Source organism: Mustela nivalis (assembly GCF_964662115.1).
Source record: "Mustela nivalis genome assembly, chromosome: 7".
Taxonomy (NCBI): Eukaryota; Metazoa; Chordata; class Mammalia; order Carnivora; family Mustelidae; genus Mustela; species Mustela nivalis.
The window spans coordinates 41,270,868-41,290,742 of record NC_139026.1 but is presented as its reverse complement, the minus strand read 5'-3'; the positions used below and the strand labels follow the sequence as shown (position 1 = coordinate 41,290,742).

Here is a 19,875-nt window from a genome sequence, read left to right as displayed (position 1 = left end):
CCAGTAGCCATCTTAATTTAACGCTGTTAACCTTTAAGAATACTATTATTTCTTTGAGAAACGTGAACTGGCAAAGTTAATTTGAATATAAAATCTTGCAAGGATTATTTTAATAAGTTTTTTTTTAACATATAATGTATTATTTGTTTTAGGGATACAGGTCTGTGAATCATCAGTCTTAGACAATTCACAGCACTTACCATAGCATATATCCTCCCCAATGTTAACAAGTGCTTTTTACAGACAAAGCATCTAGTAACCACTGGTAAATGAACAGCATATAGGATGCATTAGAAAGTACACCTAATCTTGGGGCGCCTGGGTGGCTCAGAGGGTTAAAGCCTCTGCCTTTGGCTCAGGTCATGATCCCAGAGTCCTGGGATGGAGTCCCACATCGGGCTCTCTGCTCAGCAGGGAGCCTGCTTCCTTCTCTCTCTCTCTGCCTGCCTCTCTGCCTACTTGTGATCTCTATCAAATAAATAAATAAAATCTTAAAAAAAAGAAGTACACCTAATCTAAAATAAATGTACTTTATTTTTAAAATCTTAGAACAGTAACAGGTAGTATAATTTGCAACTACCAAAGGCGGCACATAAAATATACTGAAGACATTAGGTTTCTAATAAACAAACTTACCAAAATGATGTTTTGTTGTTGATAAAAGGTCTATCCCCAGGTTTACCATCCATTCTACTTACATGTATGAAAATTTCTGAGTCATGGAAATGCCTATACAGTATTGTCATGAACTGCGGTATTAGTAGAAACACTAATAACCTAATTTTTAAAATTAAAATTTATTTATTTATTTTTGAAAGTATTTTATTTATTTATTTGATAGAGAGAGAGAGAGAGATCACAAGTAGGCAGAGAGACAGGCAGAGAGAGGAAGGGAAGCAGGCTCCCTGCCGAGCAGAGAGCCCGATGTGGGGCTCGATCCCAGAACCCTGGGATCATGACCTGAGCCGAAGGCAGAGGCTTTAACCCACTAAGCCACCCAGGCGCCCCTAAAATTAAAATTTAGAACTGTATTAGCAAAACAAAAAACCTGTTAGTTGCTATTAAAAATGTATATATATGTTTTAATATGTGCTGGAAATATCAGTCACGTAAAACACTTTTCCTAATGTAAGCTTGTGCATATGGTATTTTAATTTTAAAAATCATCATTAGGTAAAGTAAACTTTGAAAACTTACAAGATTTTCTAGGCTAAGCTAAATTATGAAACATTAAAGTGAGGAAGAAATCCATTATCAATTATTAAGGTTTAAAGTTAGCTTTGCTATAACGTAAGTTTTATTCTCTCCATATTGTCTTAAGAATTAAGTATTAAGTTACTAGGCACAGAACAAAGTTTGTACTTGAATCTCTTACATAAAAAAACTCAAAACAGTGTATATGTGTTATAATGTTAATTTAAAAAATTTTATTTATTTATTTGACACAGAGAGAGTACAAGCAAGGGGACTGGCAGGCTGGGGGAGAGGGAGAAACAGACTCCTTGCTGAGCAGGGAGCCCAACGTGGGGTTTGATCCCAGGACCCTGACATCATGATCTAAGCCGAAGGCAGACGCTTAACTGACTGAGCCACCCAGGTACACATGAATGTTAATTTTTTTTTTTTTTTTAAAGATTCAATCTCCCAGTCAAGCTAGAACAGTTGGACGCTCAACCAACTGAGCTACCCAGGCACCCCATAAATACTAATTTTTATAATAAAATACAAATAGTATATTTAATATACCTCTAAAATTATAAAACTTAATGAGTTACCAAGAAGAACACTAACAAAGTCAAAAGGTGTTAATACATCAATGGAGGATGAAGAAGATAACTTCAGGTTGCCCATTTGTCACTTGATTTTACAATGCTTCCTTCCTATCAGATTTCTCTGTTTGCCTACAAGGTTAATGATATTTTAGTATCGTAAGCAATTTATGACTATAATACCTCTGCTGAAATACCATACTAAAGCGATTAACCCCAAAGGAAAATACACAGTGGCATATAAAATAAACCCTTAAAAATCAGAACCCAAATCAAATCCATCAAAATCTGTATTTACCATCTGACTCTGAAGTAGCTCGTATGATCAGGTAACTGCTAGGTAAGGGCTGAGTTATAGATCCAACTGCTTCACCTTTTGGACCCTTAAAACAAAATAAAATAAACAGTATACAGTAGGTATTATGAAATCTCAACTTGATATTATCCATTATTACCTGTAACAATCTAAGATAGGTATGGGTTATAACCTAAAAGCAAACAAGCTTAATCCCATGCTTAAGAAAGCAGATGGTAAGTATTAAGAAAAGTTCTCCTCTTTCAACAAATATTCTTCCTTACCAGAAAACTGAATAACTTATAGCTAACTTATTCATGTAGTAAAGAGAAACCTGCAATTTATTATACTAGACCAAACTTCAATTTAAAAGAGAAATTTCCATCCCACAGATACTACTAAGATAAATAATATTAAATTTCTAGAGACCTAAAAATAAAGCTGGAAATATAATTTATAAGGAAAAAAAAGAATTTTGACTAGATCTAGGGAAAAAAATCTCCATTTCACAACGACTTATAAAATTGTTATAACAATGAAAAAAGCTAATTTTATTTTTCCAGAAAGAAATGAATTTTGTTATTGCTGTTTTTTGGCCAGGGTTATTTGTTTTAGGAGTATACAGCACCAAGAACTCTATAGTAATTAGTATCACTAAGGCTAACCTCAGATGAACCCAGTTCTTCCCTGGAAAGAAAATCTGAGGATAGAATAGTATAATTTTGACAGACAAATCATAATTTTAAGCTGTAAGATAAAAGAATAAAATAAATTTGAGAAGCATAAACATAAAGAAGATATAGATTCAAAATGAAAAAAACAAAAAAATAAAAAGTCAGTATAATTTTAATAAGTCCTGTTATACCACTTGGTTATTTTCAAATAGCTTTATATTTTATAGGCCAGCTCCTAGAACCAGCAGAGAGTAGGATCCAGTCACACTGCTTGGGTTTTGAGCTTGGTTCCATGCTAGAAAAATTACTTAAATAACCTATTTAGGCTTCAATCTCTTTACATGGGTAATAGAGAAAATTACAACATGCTTAGGTATGAGAATTTTTAAGAGTCCACAAAAGTGCTTAAGAGTTCCTTATACAAAGTAAGAACTGATAAATATTACTTCTACCTTATCATAGGATAATGACTTTATTATACTAGACCTAAGCGTATTTTGCTTGTGGAAATGTTCTGATGATCATCTAATGGACAAATTTCCCTCCCTCCCAACAACAGTGAGAATTCAATAAATTTGACATTAAAAATATTTTTTAATAATTTAAAAATTTAAAAATTCATTATAACTCTTACAATCCCTAAAAGTAGTAGTGAAGAATAAATACTGTGCATAAAAGGTTTTGAAAGTTATTTTTTTTTCACTTGAGAATGACATGATACATAATTAACAGACCTTCTTTGGGTTAAATTCTTTCCCTGTTAGAAATGCCTAATCCCGGAATGGAACTAACTCTCTAATCCTAAATTTAGTCCTGCTATGACTATAGGCTACTGAAATAAAGTTTAAAAGTCCAGATATTTTATAGGTGTATATATATATTGCCTAATTAAGCAAAACCAAGAAATATTTAAAAGCTGAAGTTACTTTTGTTTAACCCTAAGTCTCAATTAGGTGGCTTCCCCCAAACCCTTTATTTATGTAAAATTGACCTTTTTAGAAACTAAAACGGTTGCTTTGTCAAAATTTGAACTAAATCCATTTATTTTATTAGCATGTAGTGCATTTTTAAGTTAGATCTTAAAGGAAAACAAAGCCTTTTGGTGTACACAGTTCATCGTGGGTAGAGATAAAAAGAGGAATAATGCATTTAAAAACAAGCAAATTTAGATGTCCTGGCAGAGGTCAGATTGATTTATCTCCATTTTGAAACTCACAGGTTATCATTTTTACCTTTCACTAGGTAAAAAATGCTTACTTACCTTCACTGCCCAAATAGACTGCTCCAAAGGATGAAAAAGTTTGAAACAAAAGCCATCCTTTTTTGATGGACGTTCAATGATTTCACAGGCATTCAGAAGGACTGTTCCTACCCACTGACCATTTTTCTGGGTTTTATAAATCAGTAGCACACCGGGTTTCAAAACACACCACAACTTGGTCCAGCTCTTTAGAGTACCACGAATCTACAGAAAGATAAGTTTATTTAGGAAATAAAGCTCTTTTTCTTTTTGCTCTGCAATATAAAAACTCAGTAATAGCAAATAGGATGTTTTAATCTAAAATTTCCACAAAACATACACTTTAGATTCAGTAGATTTTTTTAAAGCTACTAGATGGTAAGCTATTACCTGCACACAAAGGTAAAAATAGCATGGCTCCTGCCTCTGAGTAACTAAAAGCCTAGCCAGAGACTAGTTAAGAGTTTCAAAATAATGCCAAGTAGAATGGTTTTCCTAACCCTCCGGGCCAGCTTAGGAGCCATTAAAACACACTTTCCTAGTACCGAGATTCTCCTCTTATTAGCAGCTATTGTAACTTTATCTGTGAGAGTATAAGAAAATTCCACCTTTTTAAAAAAGATTTTTATTTATTTGTTAGAGAGAGAAGGAGAGTGTGTGCGCCTGTGCAAACAAGCAGGGGGAGCAGCAAGCAGAGTGTGAAGCAGGCTCCCAGCTTAGCAGGGAGCCCGAGGTGGGACTTGACCCCAGGACTATGGGATCATGACCTGAGTCCAAGGCAGCCACTTAACTGACTGAGCCACCCAGGCATCCCAAGATTATTCCACCTTTTAAGATCCCCCCCACCCAACACACACACACTATATCAACAGTGCTGAAATCACTGCTAGCACAAACACCAGGCATTTATTCCCTAAATATTCAGAGTGGTAGGAAGAAGGAAGAACTCTCTTGCAACCCCTAAAATTACCTTCTCTAAATTACTTTGTTCTTAGTAATTACTTAAAGTAGGCCATTTAAGTTCTTGGGGGAATTTAAAAATACAGTTACCTGAATCTCTCCAGTCTCAAAATGTTCCTCATCCCAGGGTTTAATATTATGTCAATAACAGGTCTATAACTGTTTCTCCTATCAATTCCTATTTCTGTCATCCATTAAAATGTTTCTATGCAAGACACTGAATTCACAATACTGAAAAGAATGCTAATATATTTAGTATAAAAACTAGTAATTATCTTCATTTTTATTTACTGTAAAACATCTGCTCTCTCAACACACTGTTATGAATTATGAAATAAATATAGGACTCCCTAACCCTGAAATAGGCATACCACAGTAATTGTAAAGAAGAAAAATTAGTAAGTGGGAGTTTTGAGCCAGGAATGAAGAAAAAAGAGAGTATCTTTGAGAAAAGTATGTGCTTATGTAAAAGAAATGAAAAGACAAGAAAAGCAAAACAGTTATCCTAAGATAACATTCTGGATCTGGGACATGTGACAATAGAACATGGATGGCAAATATAAAAATGAAGGTATGATTTAGAAAGTCAGGCAGGGGATGTGTTGGAGACTTCTAGGGGATTAGCTGTAGGAATCCAATGTCAGAAGACAAGAGAAAGAAGTTTAGCTCTGAAAACCCAAGTGAGACATGGAGCCTAAAGACTTCTAAGTAGAGTCAAAGTAAGTCAGAATGTGTTTTCAGCACAACACTGAAGAAAACCCTAGTTCTATCTGAACTAACAAGAAAACTATCATTAGGTTCCCGTTTTAATCAGAGAACTTCCACAAAAGATCTAACAATTTTATGTTGGAGGTTCAACCAACTCTTTGGGAGAGTGGAAATCTTTCAGGGCTGGGGTGATTTTTAGATTAAGGTCAGGTACTAAATTTCCTAGGAGTCAGAGTCTGAACAAGATCATTCTTAAACTCAGCATTAGTCTGAAAGATTCCAACTGAATATTCTTCAGGTAAGAATGAGAAGGAGGATAGTGGGGGAAAAAAAGGAAATAAAAGTAAGTGGAAATAACCAGAGGCCAAAATAAGGTATGGAAACATCAATATGCATGTTTTTCTAAAAATTAATCCTTTCCGAATGATGACTTTTACATTAACTTTATTTCATATCTTCTCAATAATGCATATACCAAGTCTACAATAATACTAAATGACAGTCTGAACAGCAAAATATTTCTTTAGACTGTATAATATCACACAAACTAAAAAGCCTTTTAAAAAGAACTGCTATCTATATTTATGTTATTTCAAGACAGACAACGTTAAGTTTCCTTCTCCCCATTAAGACTGGAACATAGAACCTCTGGGATACAATTAATAGGTTGCCAGTGATAAACAATCATCCCAGGAGTTGTTTTTGTCTTGAAGGCTTTAGGTGCACTCTGGGCTTTCCTATTCCAGTAGGTAATAAACATCCAGCAATTTGAATTCAAGCTTCAATGCAAACTGACCTTCAACCAATCAGCCATAACAATAACAGAAGGATCTGTGATTGTACTGAGTAACTCCTTTGTGGCTCTTTTCTTTTCTTCTCGGTAATTTTTCTTTTGCACCTATTTTACACAAATAATAGAAAAATTAAAAATTCATTAGAAATGGGCAATTTCTTTCCAAAATTTTTAGGTCTACAACATGTAGAATATAAGATTCTAAACCTGTTTTAGAATTCTAGCTTCTTAGGATTAAAAAAAAAAAACACTTTTTAAGAGCTGGTAGGAATTTTAAGAGCTGGTAGGAATTTTTATTTCATTTAGCTGTCTTTACTATACCCTATCCTATTCCAAGACCCAGAATTGACCACTATTAACAGTTCTGGAAAACACTATCTTTTCAGGTTTTTTCTATGTATATAATCTAAAGAAATACACAGCTTTCGTGGCTTTGTTTTTTTAAGCTTTTTTTTTTTTTTAAAGTTCTCCTATTCAATATTTTTTGGAGCATCTCCATGCCTACCTCATTCATTTAATTGACACATAAGCTTCATAGTATGAAAAAAACAGTAAGAGCTAATGTTTACTGGACACATTCTGCATACTAGTTTACTGTTCTAAGCACTTCACAAGTACCATCTCATTTAATCTTCACAATAACCCCAGAAACTAAGACAATTATTATCCTTATTTTACAGATGAGAAAACTGCGGCACAAACAGTAATTTGCCCAGGATCACACAGCTAGTAAGTCATGGAGGCACGACTCATCAAAGGCAGACTGGCTTTAAAGGACATGCTCTTAACCATCATACTAACTGCTTCTATAATTTTTCTTAAAGTTCTCTTACTGATGGAAATCCACTCTGTTATCAGTTTTTTCATATTACAAACAATGCTGCACTTGTTTTCAACTGGCAATTTTGTTTGCCTAATATGAAGATACGAGAAATAAATAATTAAGAAATCATAAAATGATATTAATTATTCAAAATATCAAAATACGTTCATAAATTACCTCTCAGATAATCTGGGAAGGCTGCACTGGATTAATACAGTCTTATTATTACTTTGTTATTATATGGATGGGAGAAGAGTGGTGATAAACTATCAGTGATAATTTCTTTTAGCTATAAAACATTCCTAGTTGCACTTAATGACTATATACATCTAAAAAATTTTAAATAATTCTACAGCCAAAAAACTTCAAACTTTTAGTCTTTATTAATATGCATATCTGAATAACAGTTGATTTAATATGGGATTGTAAACACAAATGCATCCAGGATCAGATATAAGAAAAAAAGGGGTAAAATAGACCGTGCAGGGATCAGAGTCAAAGAGAAAGCATGTATTGCTGAAGATTCAGGATCTGTGGCTGTACTGGAAGGCAAGCCCAAGGCCGTATTTCTTAAAGAGAGGTTGGAAAGCTGAACTTGTATTTGTAACCTCAAATTTTTAGAACATTGTATAGATTAAAATATATCTACCTGTGGGTCAAATTCAGCCCATAACCCTGCAGTTAGTAAACTTGAATTTCAAAAAGCACTAGAGCTTCCCATTACATGTTCTACAACACAGTGATGTGCCTAACTAGGTATAACTGTGCAGAGCTATCCAGTCCTCAGCCAAAGGCATGACCAGTTGAGGCCCGAGGCAGCCCTGGACAGTCATCAAGTAGCCTCCTCTGTTGACTCCAGTGTGCCATATAAATATTAACATTCTTTACGTGTGCCTGTCTGGATACTATTTTTCTTTCCTTAGGAGACACATATTTATCTTGTTAGCCCATTTTTCAAAAGCACATGGAAAGCATAATGTTATTTATGAAATAACTGGAAACAAACCTTGAGGGATTCTTTTTTTGTGAGCTTGCTTGAAGCAGAACTATCCTTCTCTGAGCCATTATAAAGTTTAGATTCAGACTGAAATCACAAAGAAATAAAAGAGAAATCATAATCAAACCTTCACTTATTTTATACATACAGAATATAAAAATTAATGTTAAAGCTATGTTTGTGAATTCTTCCCATTTATTGCTGTGATTTAGGCTAAAATAAATTTTCAAATGTCAATTTTCTCTATATAGATAGATAGCTTCAGTTTAAAAGTAATCCACGTTAAATCCACAAAAGCACAAAATAAACACTAATGGGGAATGCTTGGTTGGCTCAGTCAGAAAAGGATGCAATTCTTGATTTTGGGGCTGTGCCTGCAAGCCTCATGCTGGATGTAGAGATTACTTAAACAAATAAATAAATTTAAAAAAACTTAAAAAAAAACAAACAAATCAACAAACCCTAATCAATAAATTAATCTACATGTGAGGTTAAATAAGACCATTTGTAATTTTTGCATTTCATTTTCCAGAATATTTCTAAGACACATATGCAATTATTTATTCTTTTTAGAACAAAAGTATCCAAAGTAACGTAATTTCTTAACAGTTAAAATATTCTAAATAAATGTACATTCTAGCAAGTTATGGCACACATTGCCCTACTGGTACTCATATATCATCAGAAATTAGTATTTAAACACCATCTAATTTGTAAATTTGTAGTGTTTAAAAACCAGTATTCCTAGTATCTACTTCTTTCTGACTATCCAGGGTCCCTAAAGTATTATTGTCTTAAACTTGTTTTCCGACTTTGCTTATACTTATTTTTATTTGATCTTCATAAGAACCTTGACAAACAGAGGCGCCTGGGTGGCTCAGTCAATTAAGCAGCTGATTGATTTTGGCTCAGGTTATGAGCTCAGGGTGTGAGATGATCGAGACTCACATTGGGGTCGGCACTTAATGGAGTTCACTCCTCTCTCTCCGCCCCTCCCCAAAGGTGCACTATTACTCTCTCTCCCTCTCTCAGATTAAGAAATCAATCTTGAATAGGCATAACAAGTGATTTTATCTCCATTTTACAAATTGTGAAAGGGAGGTTCTGCAGGTGATTTTCTAAACTAACAATAATGTTACAGGGACCAGAATGTAGGTCTCTTAATATAGCACTCTTTTGAAGAGACTACATTCTCTCACCAGAGTAAAAGAGCATAAATGTGAAAGTTGCTTTTGTAAATCTTAGACAATAAAATTAAACATGTTTAGTGTCATGTGTCCTATGATTTTCATTTTTATCTACTGTTTTATCTATTATTAGACAGAGAAGAGGGTATTTAAAGTTCTTAGCATGACTCTTGGGGCCAAAAAAGTACATGGGGCTTGATCCAAATGGTGGCTTTCAAATGCTGAATGGTTACACCTGCAAAGCACTAGGTATGATTATATATAACAAAATGCTGGGTATAAATTCCCTCACTCAATTTTAAGAGCCATGAAGGCAGGGACCATACTTATTCACCAATGGTACCTAGCTATGACCTGGGGAAAAGAAAGGGCTCACTAAATATCTGATGAATTAATAAAATAAAAACTAAACTAGCATTTGGAACTCATTTTTTTTTTACCTCTCTGAAAAAACACCTCTGTTACTCGATACAAAATACGGGTTATTGGGGCATCTGGGTGGCTCAGTTAGTTAAGCGTCAGCCTTTGGCTCAGATCCCGGGGTCACAGAATTGAGCCCTACACCCGGCTCCTTGCTCAGCAGGAAGCCTGCTTCTCCCAATGCCTGCTCTGCCTGATGCTCCCCTTGCTTGTGCTTGCTTTCTCACTCTCTCTCTCTGACAAATAAATAAATAAAATCTTTAAAAACAAAACCAAAAACTGATACAAGGAAGTTGAGAGGCAACGTGGGGTGTCTGCGGGGGTAGGAAAGGAATAAATGGAACAAGGTGGGATTGGGAGGGAGACAAACCATAAGAGACTTTTTTTTTTTTTAAAGATTTTTATTTATTTATTTATTTGACAGAGAGAGAGAGAGAGAGAGCACAAGTAGACAGAGAGGCAAGCAGAGAGAGAGAGGAGGAAGCAGGCTCCCTGCTGAGCAGAGAGCCCGATGTGGGACTCGATCCCAGGACCCTGAGATCATGACCTGAGCCGAAGGCAGCAGCTTAACCCACTGAGCCACCCAGGCGCCCACCATAAGAGACTCTTAATCTCACAAAACAAGCTGAGGGTTCGGGGGAGGTAGGGAGAGGATGGCTGGGTTATGGATATTGAGGAAGGTATGTGCTATGGTGAGTGCTGTGAACTGTAAACCTGGCAATTCACAGACCTGTATCCCTGGGGCTAATAATATATTATATGTTAATAAAAAATTTTTTTAGAGAGCAAATAAGGAAATACTGAAAAAAAATTAAAATGTTACTGAATTAAAAAAATATACGGGTTATTATGGTGATGATGACAATAACTGGCTGCACTAGATAGAAGGGAACTGCAAACTATGCTTAATGCAGAAGGTGGGGATCAACCCAATTAAAGTTTTGTTGAAGTCACTCCCTTGAGAACTGAACTTGAAGCATCATACTACTTACTCTCATGGCAATGGCACTGATTGTGATACCAAAACAAATTTATAAAGTTGCTCAATCCCAAACGGGGTCTGTCTTCTCCTTGCCCCCAAGAACCTTAAAGATAGCATAGCTACCATCAGAACAGGATGATTTCTATTTCTCACAACTTAATAGGAAATGTACTTCTTAGACACTAGTAAATGAAGAATAAACACTAATGGAAAGTAATGGGTGCTTATTCTTTACCAAGAACTTTTTTAAACACTTCATGTGCACTACCTCATTGCACTACATCATATAACCTTAAAGCAATCCTATGAGATAGTAACAGTATCTCCCTTTTGCTAATAAGAAAACCAAGACTAACCAATTAGTCACAGAGCCAGTAAGTAGATGAACTGGGATTTGTACCCTGGTCTACCTAATTCTCATGCTCTTAGCCATTTCACTGTAATGATTTCTCACCTTTTAAAACTATTCACACAGAATTTTAGCCAGACTCAAATTTAAGATTTATCTTCATGAATAACAGGAAATGCTTCCCTCACATGATATAATCTGGCTTGGGGATTCCTAAAAGATTCTAGTATATAAAGCACCAGCAGGCCAGAAGGGGGGTCCATGTGAGCTTGGCAAATTTTAGAGAACACATATTTCAAGGAATCCTTGCCATTCTGTGTAGGCAGTTCTAGGGAAACAACAACAACAACAACAACAACAACAATAAAAAATCCCACTGACCAAGTTTTACAAGTTTTTAAATACACTATACCTAAGTTTTCTGGATCAACAAGTTTCCTTTTAAATAACAAAACTCAAACTATTTTTGTTGGAAATATTTTATTAAAACTAATTTGTCCTTCTTTTAAGATCTTAATTGGGGGCGCCTGGGTGGCTCAGTGGGTTAAGCCTCTGCCTTCAGCTCAGGTCATGATCCCAGGATCCTGGGATTGAGCCCCGAAGCACTGGGCTCTCTGCTCAGCATGGAGCCTGCTTCCCTTCCAATCTCTCTCTCTCTGCCTGCCTCTCTGCCTACCTGTGATCTGTGTCTGTCAAATAAATAAATGAAATCTTTAAAGGAAAAATAACCTTGGGGTGCCTGGGTGGCTTAGTGAATTAAAGCCTTTACCTTGGCTCTGGACATGATCCCAGGGTCCTGGGATTGAGCCCTGCATCGGGCTCCCCGCTTAGGAGGGAGCCTGCTTCCCGCCTGCCCACCCCTCTGCCCTGCCACCTGCCTCTCTACCTACTTGTGATCTCTGTCAAATAAATAAATAAAATCTTAAAAAAAAAAAAAGAAACAATAAAAATAAAACAACCCAAACTAAAACTATTTTAAAAATCTTTAAAAAAAAATTAATAAAATAAAAACCCCCAAACCAAACCAAACCAAACCAAACCCTGAACTGAACACTATCTTAATGATGACCACAGGGTTTAATGTACAGTATCGTTTGTTTCTTCATTAAATGGCCTTAGAATGCTCAGTATGTTATAGTTTCTTTTCCCTTCTTTCTTTTCATCCCCTCCCCGCTTGTAATATTGTTCTCTTAAGGGCTGTGTGACTTCAGGTTATTCAATCTCTTTCAGTCTTAGTTTCCTTGTTTGTAAAATCAGGATATTCCTATTGTAGGGTTGCTTTGAGGGTTAAATGAGGTAGTGTGCATGATATGTTTAACATACTACTTGGTATATATTGTGTTTCAGGTTTGTGACTATAGAGGAAAAGTGCTGTCAAAAATCTGACCTTTAAATAAATGAAACATTAACATATAAGAATACTTTCCTCTTGCTTTGAAAACTTAAAATACTACAGATATAAGGGATAATAATAATGTTAATATGACTAGTTCAGATATCCTGATTTGGAGGGTTTCTTAAATATCCAGGTAAATATATTTTTATAGCAAGTAATAGACATTTAGCATCCCTATAGATAAGCAGATGTATGTATGACTGGATAATCAAGTCAATAAATAGATCTGGGCTCAAAAACCACTATCCTTATAACAGGATTACTTTTATCCCACTAAATACATTACCCAGGCTGGTAATTCCTTTTGTTGAGATGGACTACTAAAAATTCATTTAAAAATGCTAACAGCAAGATGGGACAGATCTGATTAACTGACTTTTTCAATTCAATCACTTAAAAGATGCATGAGAAATAGAAACTGCCTTTATTTTTTAAAAATGGGGGGGGGGGAAGTGTATTCATATATTTTAAGAAATAATCCAAATCCTATGACCAAAATGGCAGTATTAATACTTTTTGCATCAAATTCAGAAAAATATAAGGTTAAATTATGATGGTCTCAGTTGTGCACACTGATTATAAAAGAAGTAACAAAACTCTGTTTCCTGAAGTTACTTAAGTACAGTTAACATGATCAGAATTCCATGAGAATGTGGCTTAATGATAAATGTGTAAATTTTAGGATTGTCATGAAAAACAAGAGTGGGTTTTGTATTAGAATATTTAAGGACAAACAGGTGACTATGCATCTCTTCAGCTAACAGAATAAACAAGGATTAAATCTAAGTTAAGGCAGAATCGATAGGTTTCAACTATTGGAAAATATCAGGATTTAAGTACAATTTTACTTATACTAGTTACCATGTTAAGAATCCCACTCATTTACTATAATCCCCCCCTTTTAAATAAACTCTGTGTTCAATGTGGGGCCTGAACTCAGGATCCAGATCAAAAGTCACATGCTCTATCAACTGAGCCAACCATGTGTCCCCCACTGTAATTCTTATTCAAAGAAAGAAGATGAATTCTCAAATACCTACTATTAACCAGGTACTCTGTCAGGCAGTTGCAGTATCATAATCTGGGACAAGGACCTTATCTCCTTTGTACAGATAAGAAAACTGAAGCCATTTTGAATCCCAGCTTTATTACTCTAACCCTTATTTAATTTCTCTAAGCTTCAGTTTGTTCACTTAGAAAATGGGGCCAATAATACCTACTATCTTCTAATACTGTTATGAGTTAAGGAGATACATAGTAAGCTCTTAAAATAAAATAGCTATTAAAATCACTGTAATTAGTATCCAAGAAGTCACAGGTAATGTATACGAATCAAGATTCAAACTTGCTTTTTTGACTTTAAAGCAGTGCTGTCCAGCAGAGCTTTCTGAAAGACAGAAATGGCATATGTGGTGGCTACTGATCCCTTGAGATGTGGCTAGTGTAAATGAGGAACTAAAGTTCTAATTTCATTTGATTTTTGTTAATTTAAAGAGTCAAATATGATTGGCATTATTAGAAGTACATTTCTAAAGCCTATTTTTTTTCCTCTCTCCACCCTGCTTCGTTAAGGTATGTAAATTTTCTTTTTGGGAGGCTCCCTGCCCTCCCTCTTCCCCTCCCCCCAATTTAGGGACTACATATAGGTGGCTCTGATATGTAAGTGTGGGGTTTAAGTATTTAGACTTCTGAGTAGGAATACTGTTCTACCATATATTCACCAACTCTGGTATTAACTGCTTGAAAATAGGTTTTAAAAATTCTATAAATTTCATTATATGTCTAGCTACTGAAGACTCCAGATAAATTATTTTCTCTTTAATTACACATCCCATAAAATGATCATGGAATTTCATATATATATATATATATACACACACACATATACATACACACACACATATATATGTATATATATATATATGAAGTACTATATATATGTATATATATATATGAAGTACTATGAAAACTTCTAAGTACTTTTACACATATGATAGATATTTAAGTAATGAATACTTGAAAAGTCTGGATAAAATTTGGGTAAAATTATACATAAAAAAAAAAGTCATGGACCCTTCTCAAACACTGTCATGAATGGAAACCAAAATGTAGGGTTTTTTCATGTTCTGTTTGTCACACATATGCCCACTTCTATTTTGCTAAGAAAGGGGTGTTTAATAATAGCTCTCAGTAGTTAAGAAAAGCAGAGAATTTACTAGCTTAATAAATAGAATTTTCTGACAGTCACTGAACTTTGATTCCACAACCAAAAACTTCTTGCAGTGTAACTCTGGAGAGAACACACTGGTTACCAATAGGCTGTATTTCCAAGTAACCAAGAGGATCAACATCAACCCCAGTGGAACTTTCCTTTCTTCATATACACTGCATGATTTAGATATACCAACATAAAAACATACCCTAAAAATCTGAAATAATTTTATTGTTAGTTCTTCTTCTTAAATTTTAGAAAAATGTCATAATCATATATTTGGGAATAACACATTCTTACCTTGCTCTTTGACATAGAGAGTGAAGATTCATCTTTATTTTGAGAAATGTCTTCCTTTCCTCTTTCAAAACCTTTAAAAAACATTGTTATTATTTTAGTATTATTATACAGCATTCAGGCATTAAGAAGAAAATGCATATAAGTCATCCAATTTCAAATATACCTTGTATTTGATGTATATTGGTACAAAAAGCCTAGACTAATTACAATTTGAAATACTTTTAAGGGATCATATGTAGTATAATAACTCTTTAGAATAAAGTAAGGCTTGTTAATTATTAACTGATAATTATTATCTGATAACTGATAATAATTAATTAATTATTAACTGAACCCATCAACATGAAGCTAAATACCTCTTTTCTGTGCTCCTAGAGCACTCTGCATGAACACAGGTCTCATGGAGCTTTTATTCTAGTGAACTTTTTTTTTTTTAAGATTTTTTAATTTATTTTGAGAGCGAGAGAGAGACAGAGAGAAAGAGAAGCAGACTCCCCAACTGACTGCAGAGCCCGACGTGGAAGGGGCTCGATCTCAGGACCCTGAGATCAAGACCTGAGCTGAAACCAAGTCGGTTGGTTGCTCAACTGACTGAGCCACCCATGCTACCCTCTAGTGAACTCTTTTCTAATGAACAATCCTAACTGAAAGAGCCAACCCAGCATCTTTTAACACCTCTTGCCAAATTGGAAACAATTCTACAACTTGTGATAAAAGACTAGAGGAAAATCAACCTAGACTGAGGGACAGACTTAAAAAAACCTAACAATGTGTTTATTGTGAGAATTAAATGAGGATCCATTAGAGAGCATTTAGCATACTATTTTCCACACAGTATACGTTCAATTCATGTTGACTCTTAAGATGATCACTGGTACTAACTACTACATACAAATTCTAAAAGGATGAATCTAAAATACATAAATGCACAAGGATGAACATGCAGGGATCCCTGCAATTATGTAACATATTAACATAACAGTATGCCAAAAGCAATGAGCAGATTAATGTTATTAACAGTACAATTAGAGAAATGTTAACACTGAAATTTGTGTGGCAGGTATAAAAGGAGCAGTATTCAATTTAAAGATGTTCCTTCTACTTTTATTTATTTATTTATTTATTTAAAAGATTTAATTATTTGACAGATAGAGATCACAAGTAGGTAGAGAGGCAGGCAGAGAGAGAGGAGGAAGCAGGCTCCCTGCTGAGCAGAGAACCCGATGTGGGACTCGATCCCAGTACCCTGAGATCATGACCTGAGCCGAAGGCAGACGCTTACCCCATTGAGCCACCCAGGTGCCCCTGTTCCTTCTACTTTTAAAGGCAAGTATTATTAACTCTTCCCTATAATCATTTGTTCTAAGTCCAACAAAAGCCTATATTAAAAATACATACATCATTATTCATAAAGTAGCACTTAAAAAAATCATCAGCACCAGCCTGAAGCATTTAAAAAATCATTTCTAACATATTAATTATAACTTTTTTCTCTATTTCGCTTATACTAGCTAAAAACAAATCCATTCCAATTTCCTAATCCAGAGATTTTATTGAATTGGTTTCTGTAATAATAAGAAGGAAGTATTTTCCCCTACTCCCCAATTGCAGTAAGGACGATCACTTAATCCCAGTACTAGGGGGAAATTAAACTATTCCATAAATGTAACATGAAATTTTAAATAACTTATCAAAATTTTAGACTTTAGTATAAAGCAAACCAAAGTTACCTAATTCAGTTGAAAAATTCTAAAATATTTATTCAAAGTAGCAATATTTTATAATAAGTAATTCTTTCTTTTTTCAGATTTGTTTATTGGAGAGAGAGCAAGTGTGAGAATGTGGGCGGGGGGCAGAGGGAGAGGGCAAGAGAATCTTATTATCTTTTTTTTTTTAAGATTTTATGTATTTACTTGACAAAGAGAGATAGAGCTAACACAAGCAGGAGGAGTGGCATAGGGAGAAGAAGAAGCAGGCTCCCCACAGAGCAGGTAGCCCGATGTGGAGCTCGATCCCAGAACCCTGGGATCATAACCTGAGACAAAGGCAGATGTGTGACCAACTGAGCTAGCCACCCATTCTTAATATTAATAAATTATTATTTTCTATCATGTGTGGGAGATAAAAATTACTTTAAAATTACTTTTTTAAAAAAGTGGTATTTATAGACAAAATTCTGAAGCCTGTAACACATTATTGACCATTATTAATAATGCAAAGCAGTTTCAGATCATAACTTTTTACTAAGTTTGCTTGTTAGTGATTTTAGGTAGTAAATTCTCTTCCTACTATCCTCCCCACTGCCTTAATGATACAGAAACCTATACCCCATCAAAATGGCTAAAATTAAAGGGATACTACCTTCCACGTACAGATGAGAATGTGGAGCAACTGGATCTCTATTCACTACTGGTAAGAATATAATGGGGCATAACCACTTTGGAAAACTGTTTGAAAGTACATACTAAAGCAGAATTTACGGATATTCTAAACACAAAGCAATTCTAATCCTAGATATACCCAATAGAAATGGTTGGGTATATTCATCAAAATAAGATACGAAAATGTTCATAGCAGCTTTCTTCATAATAGCCAAAGTCTGAGACCAACTCAAATGGTTATTAAGAGCTGAATAAGTGGTGCTTGCTTCGGTAGCACATATACTAAAATTGGAACGATACAGAGAAGATTAGCATGGCCCCTGCGCAAGGATGACACACAAATTCGTGAGGCGTTCCATTCGTGGACGGGACTAGAAGAGATGCTGAGTGAAATAAGTCAAGCAGAGAGAGTCAATTATCATATGGTTTCACTTATTTGTGGAGCATAACAAATAACATGGAGGACAAAGGGAGATGGAGAGGAGAAGGGAGTTGAGGGAAATTGGAAGGGGAGGTGAACCATAGAGTCTATACACTCTGAAAAACAATCTGAGGGTTTTGAAGGGGCAGGGGGTGAGAGGTTGGGGGAGCCAGGTGGTGGGTATTAGAGAGGGCACGGATTGCATGGAGTACTGGGTGTGGTGGAAAAACAATGAATACTGTTAGGCTGAAAAGAAAATAAAAAAGAGTTGAATAAGTGAATATATTTGCACAATGCAATGTTATACAGCAATGTAGTAGTAATTAAAGGAACCAATTTCTACTACAGAAAACAACAGACACAATATTGAGTGAAAAAAGCCATGTCTTTTCACTAAATTCTAGAATTCCTGGGTTATACTATATGTGTATCTTCAACTTTGAGGATACCAAATTGTTTACTTTTCTACTAATAGTATGTAAGAGTTCTCCTTTCTCCATATTCATGGTAACATCAATATTGACAAGTTTTTAATATTTCTGCTAATTTGTGGGGTGCGTATATCAATGGTATAATGAGGTTCTAGTTTGCATGTCCTTGACTATTAATGATGTTGAGCACTTTCTCACGTTAATTAGCCATTTTAACATTCTCTTTGTGGAGGACCTTCTCAGATCCTTTGTGCATTTATTTTTCTTAAATATTTATTTATTTGAGAGAGTGCACACATGCATGCGCTTACACACCCGGGGTGGGGGGGCGAGAGGGAGAGAATCTTCAAGCAGGCTCTCCACTGAGCGTGGAGCCTGACAAGAGGCTCAATCCCACGACCCATGAGATCATGACCTGAGCCAAAACCAGGAGACAGATGCTTAACTGACTGAACCACCCAGATGTCCCAATCCTTTTTGCATTAAAATATAAATAAATATATTGTCTTTTTCTTATTGATTTATATAGGAATTTTTGATGTATTCCAGGACCCTTGCCAGCTATATGGTACAAATAATTCCCTATTCTTGTCTTTTTATTACCTGCGTTTTTTTAAATAAACCACTCTTAATTTTAAGGTAGTCACATTTAAGCCATATCATTCTTTAAAGATTAGTGCTTTTTGGTCTTAAGAAAGTCCTCCCTATATCTGTCACTGTAAAAATATTTTTAAGTAGTATAGTAATACAGAGTTTACTTCCTCCCACTAACCCAATGGAATATTATCCCTAAATAAATTAACACCAAGTCCTTAACTTCTAATTTGTTAATAAAATATAATTGCTATCATCAACAAGGTATAACCTTTCATATAGTTCCATAATAAATTTGGGTCAATAAATGTTTAGATATAATAAAGCAAGCTTTATGCTGCTTCAGTCTTGCTAAAATGAGATTATATGTACATTATTTACAAATGAAGACTGAGTAGGTATTTACAAAATATAAATAGATTAACTATACTAAACACAGCCAAGAATCCAGAAATTTTACTAAAAACAACAACAACACACACACAACAAAAAAAAAACCCTGAGAAGTCAAAATATACTAAAAAGAAACCCATCTGTGTACTGAAGCTCACACAGTTTGTCCATAAAGTGATTTATTTGCTTAGTTTATTTACTCAAATTTTCTGGTACTATTCTAGAGATTGGTCCAATAATCATATTTAGAAGTTATACCTAAGACTGGGGAAAGAAAGAGATGAGCAGACATGAACTTAAAAGAAAAGCACTATGGTGTTACTGGAAATACATGGGCAGGTGGTACCATTTCTATATTATAGCTCAGCATAAAGACGAAGGCCATACCAATATATTTCTTTAGGAAACTAAAATGAAAATAAGGTTATGTTCAAAGTAGTATAGTAATACAGAGTAAGGCAAAATGATCTTAAAATACCACTAATGTAGAACCTCACCTCTAATAATGTCAGGTAAAAATGAATGTATCTAAAAATGTTTTTTCAGTACA

The 19,875-nt window shown here is 34.8% G+C and overlaps 1 protein-coding gene across 14 annotated transcripts in view; it reads right to left on the bottom strand.

Moving 5' to 3' along the window:
* The window catches only part of OSBPL8 (oxysterol binding protein like 8), a 160,399-nt gene that overhangs the window by 32,040 nt on the left and 108,484 nt on the right, over positions 1 to 19,875 (bottom strand). For all 14 annotated transcript variants that reach the window (XM_082740377.1, XM_082740371.1, XM_082740370.1 and 11 more), the window contains 5 exons: positions 15,106 to 15,176; positions 8,269 to 8,346; positions 6,443 to 6,544; positions 4,000 to 4,203; positions 2,068 to 2,152 (listed from right to left, as the gene is read on the bottom strand). In XM_082740377.1, the coding sequence (XP_082596503.1) occupies positions 2,068 to 2,152; positions 4,000 to 4,203; positions 6,443 to 6,544; positions 8,269 to 8,346; positions 15,106 to 15,176 (540 nt within the window). The remainder of the gene's footprint in view (positions 1 to 2,067; positions 2,153 to 3,999; positions 4,204 to 6,442; positions 6,545 to 8,268; positions 8,347 to 15,105; positions 15,177 to 19,875) is intronic.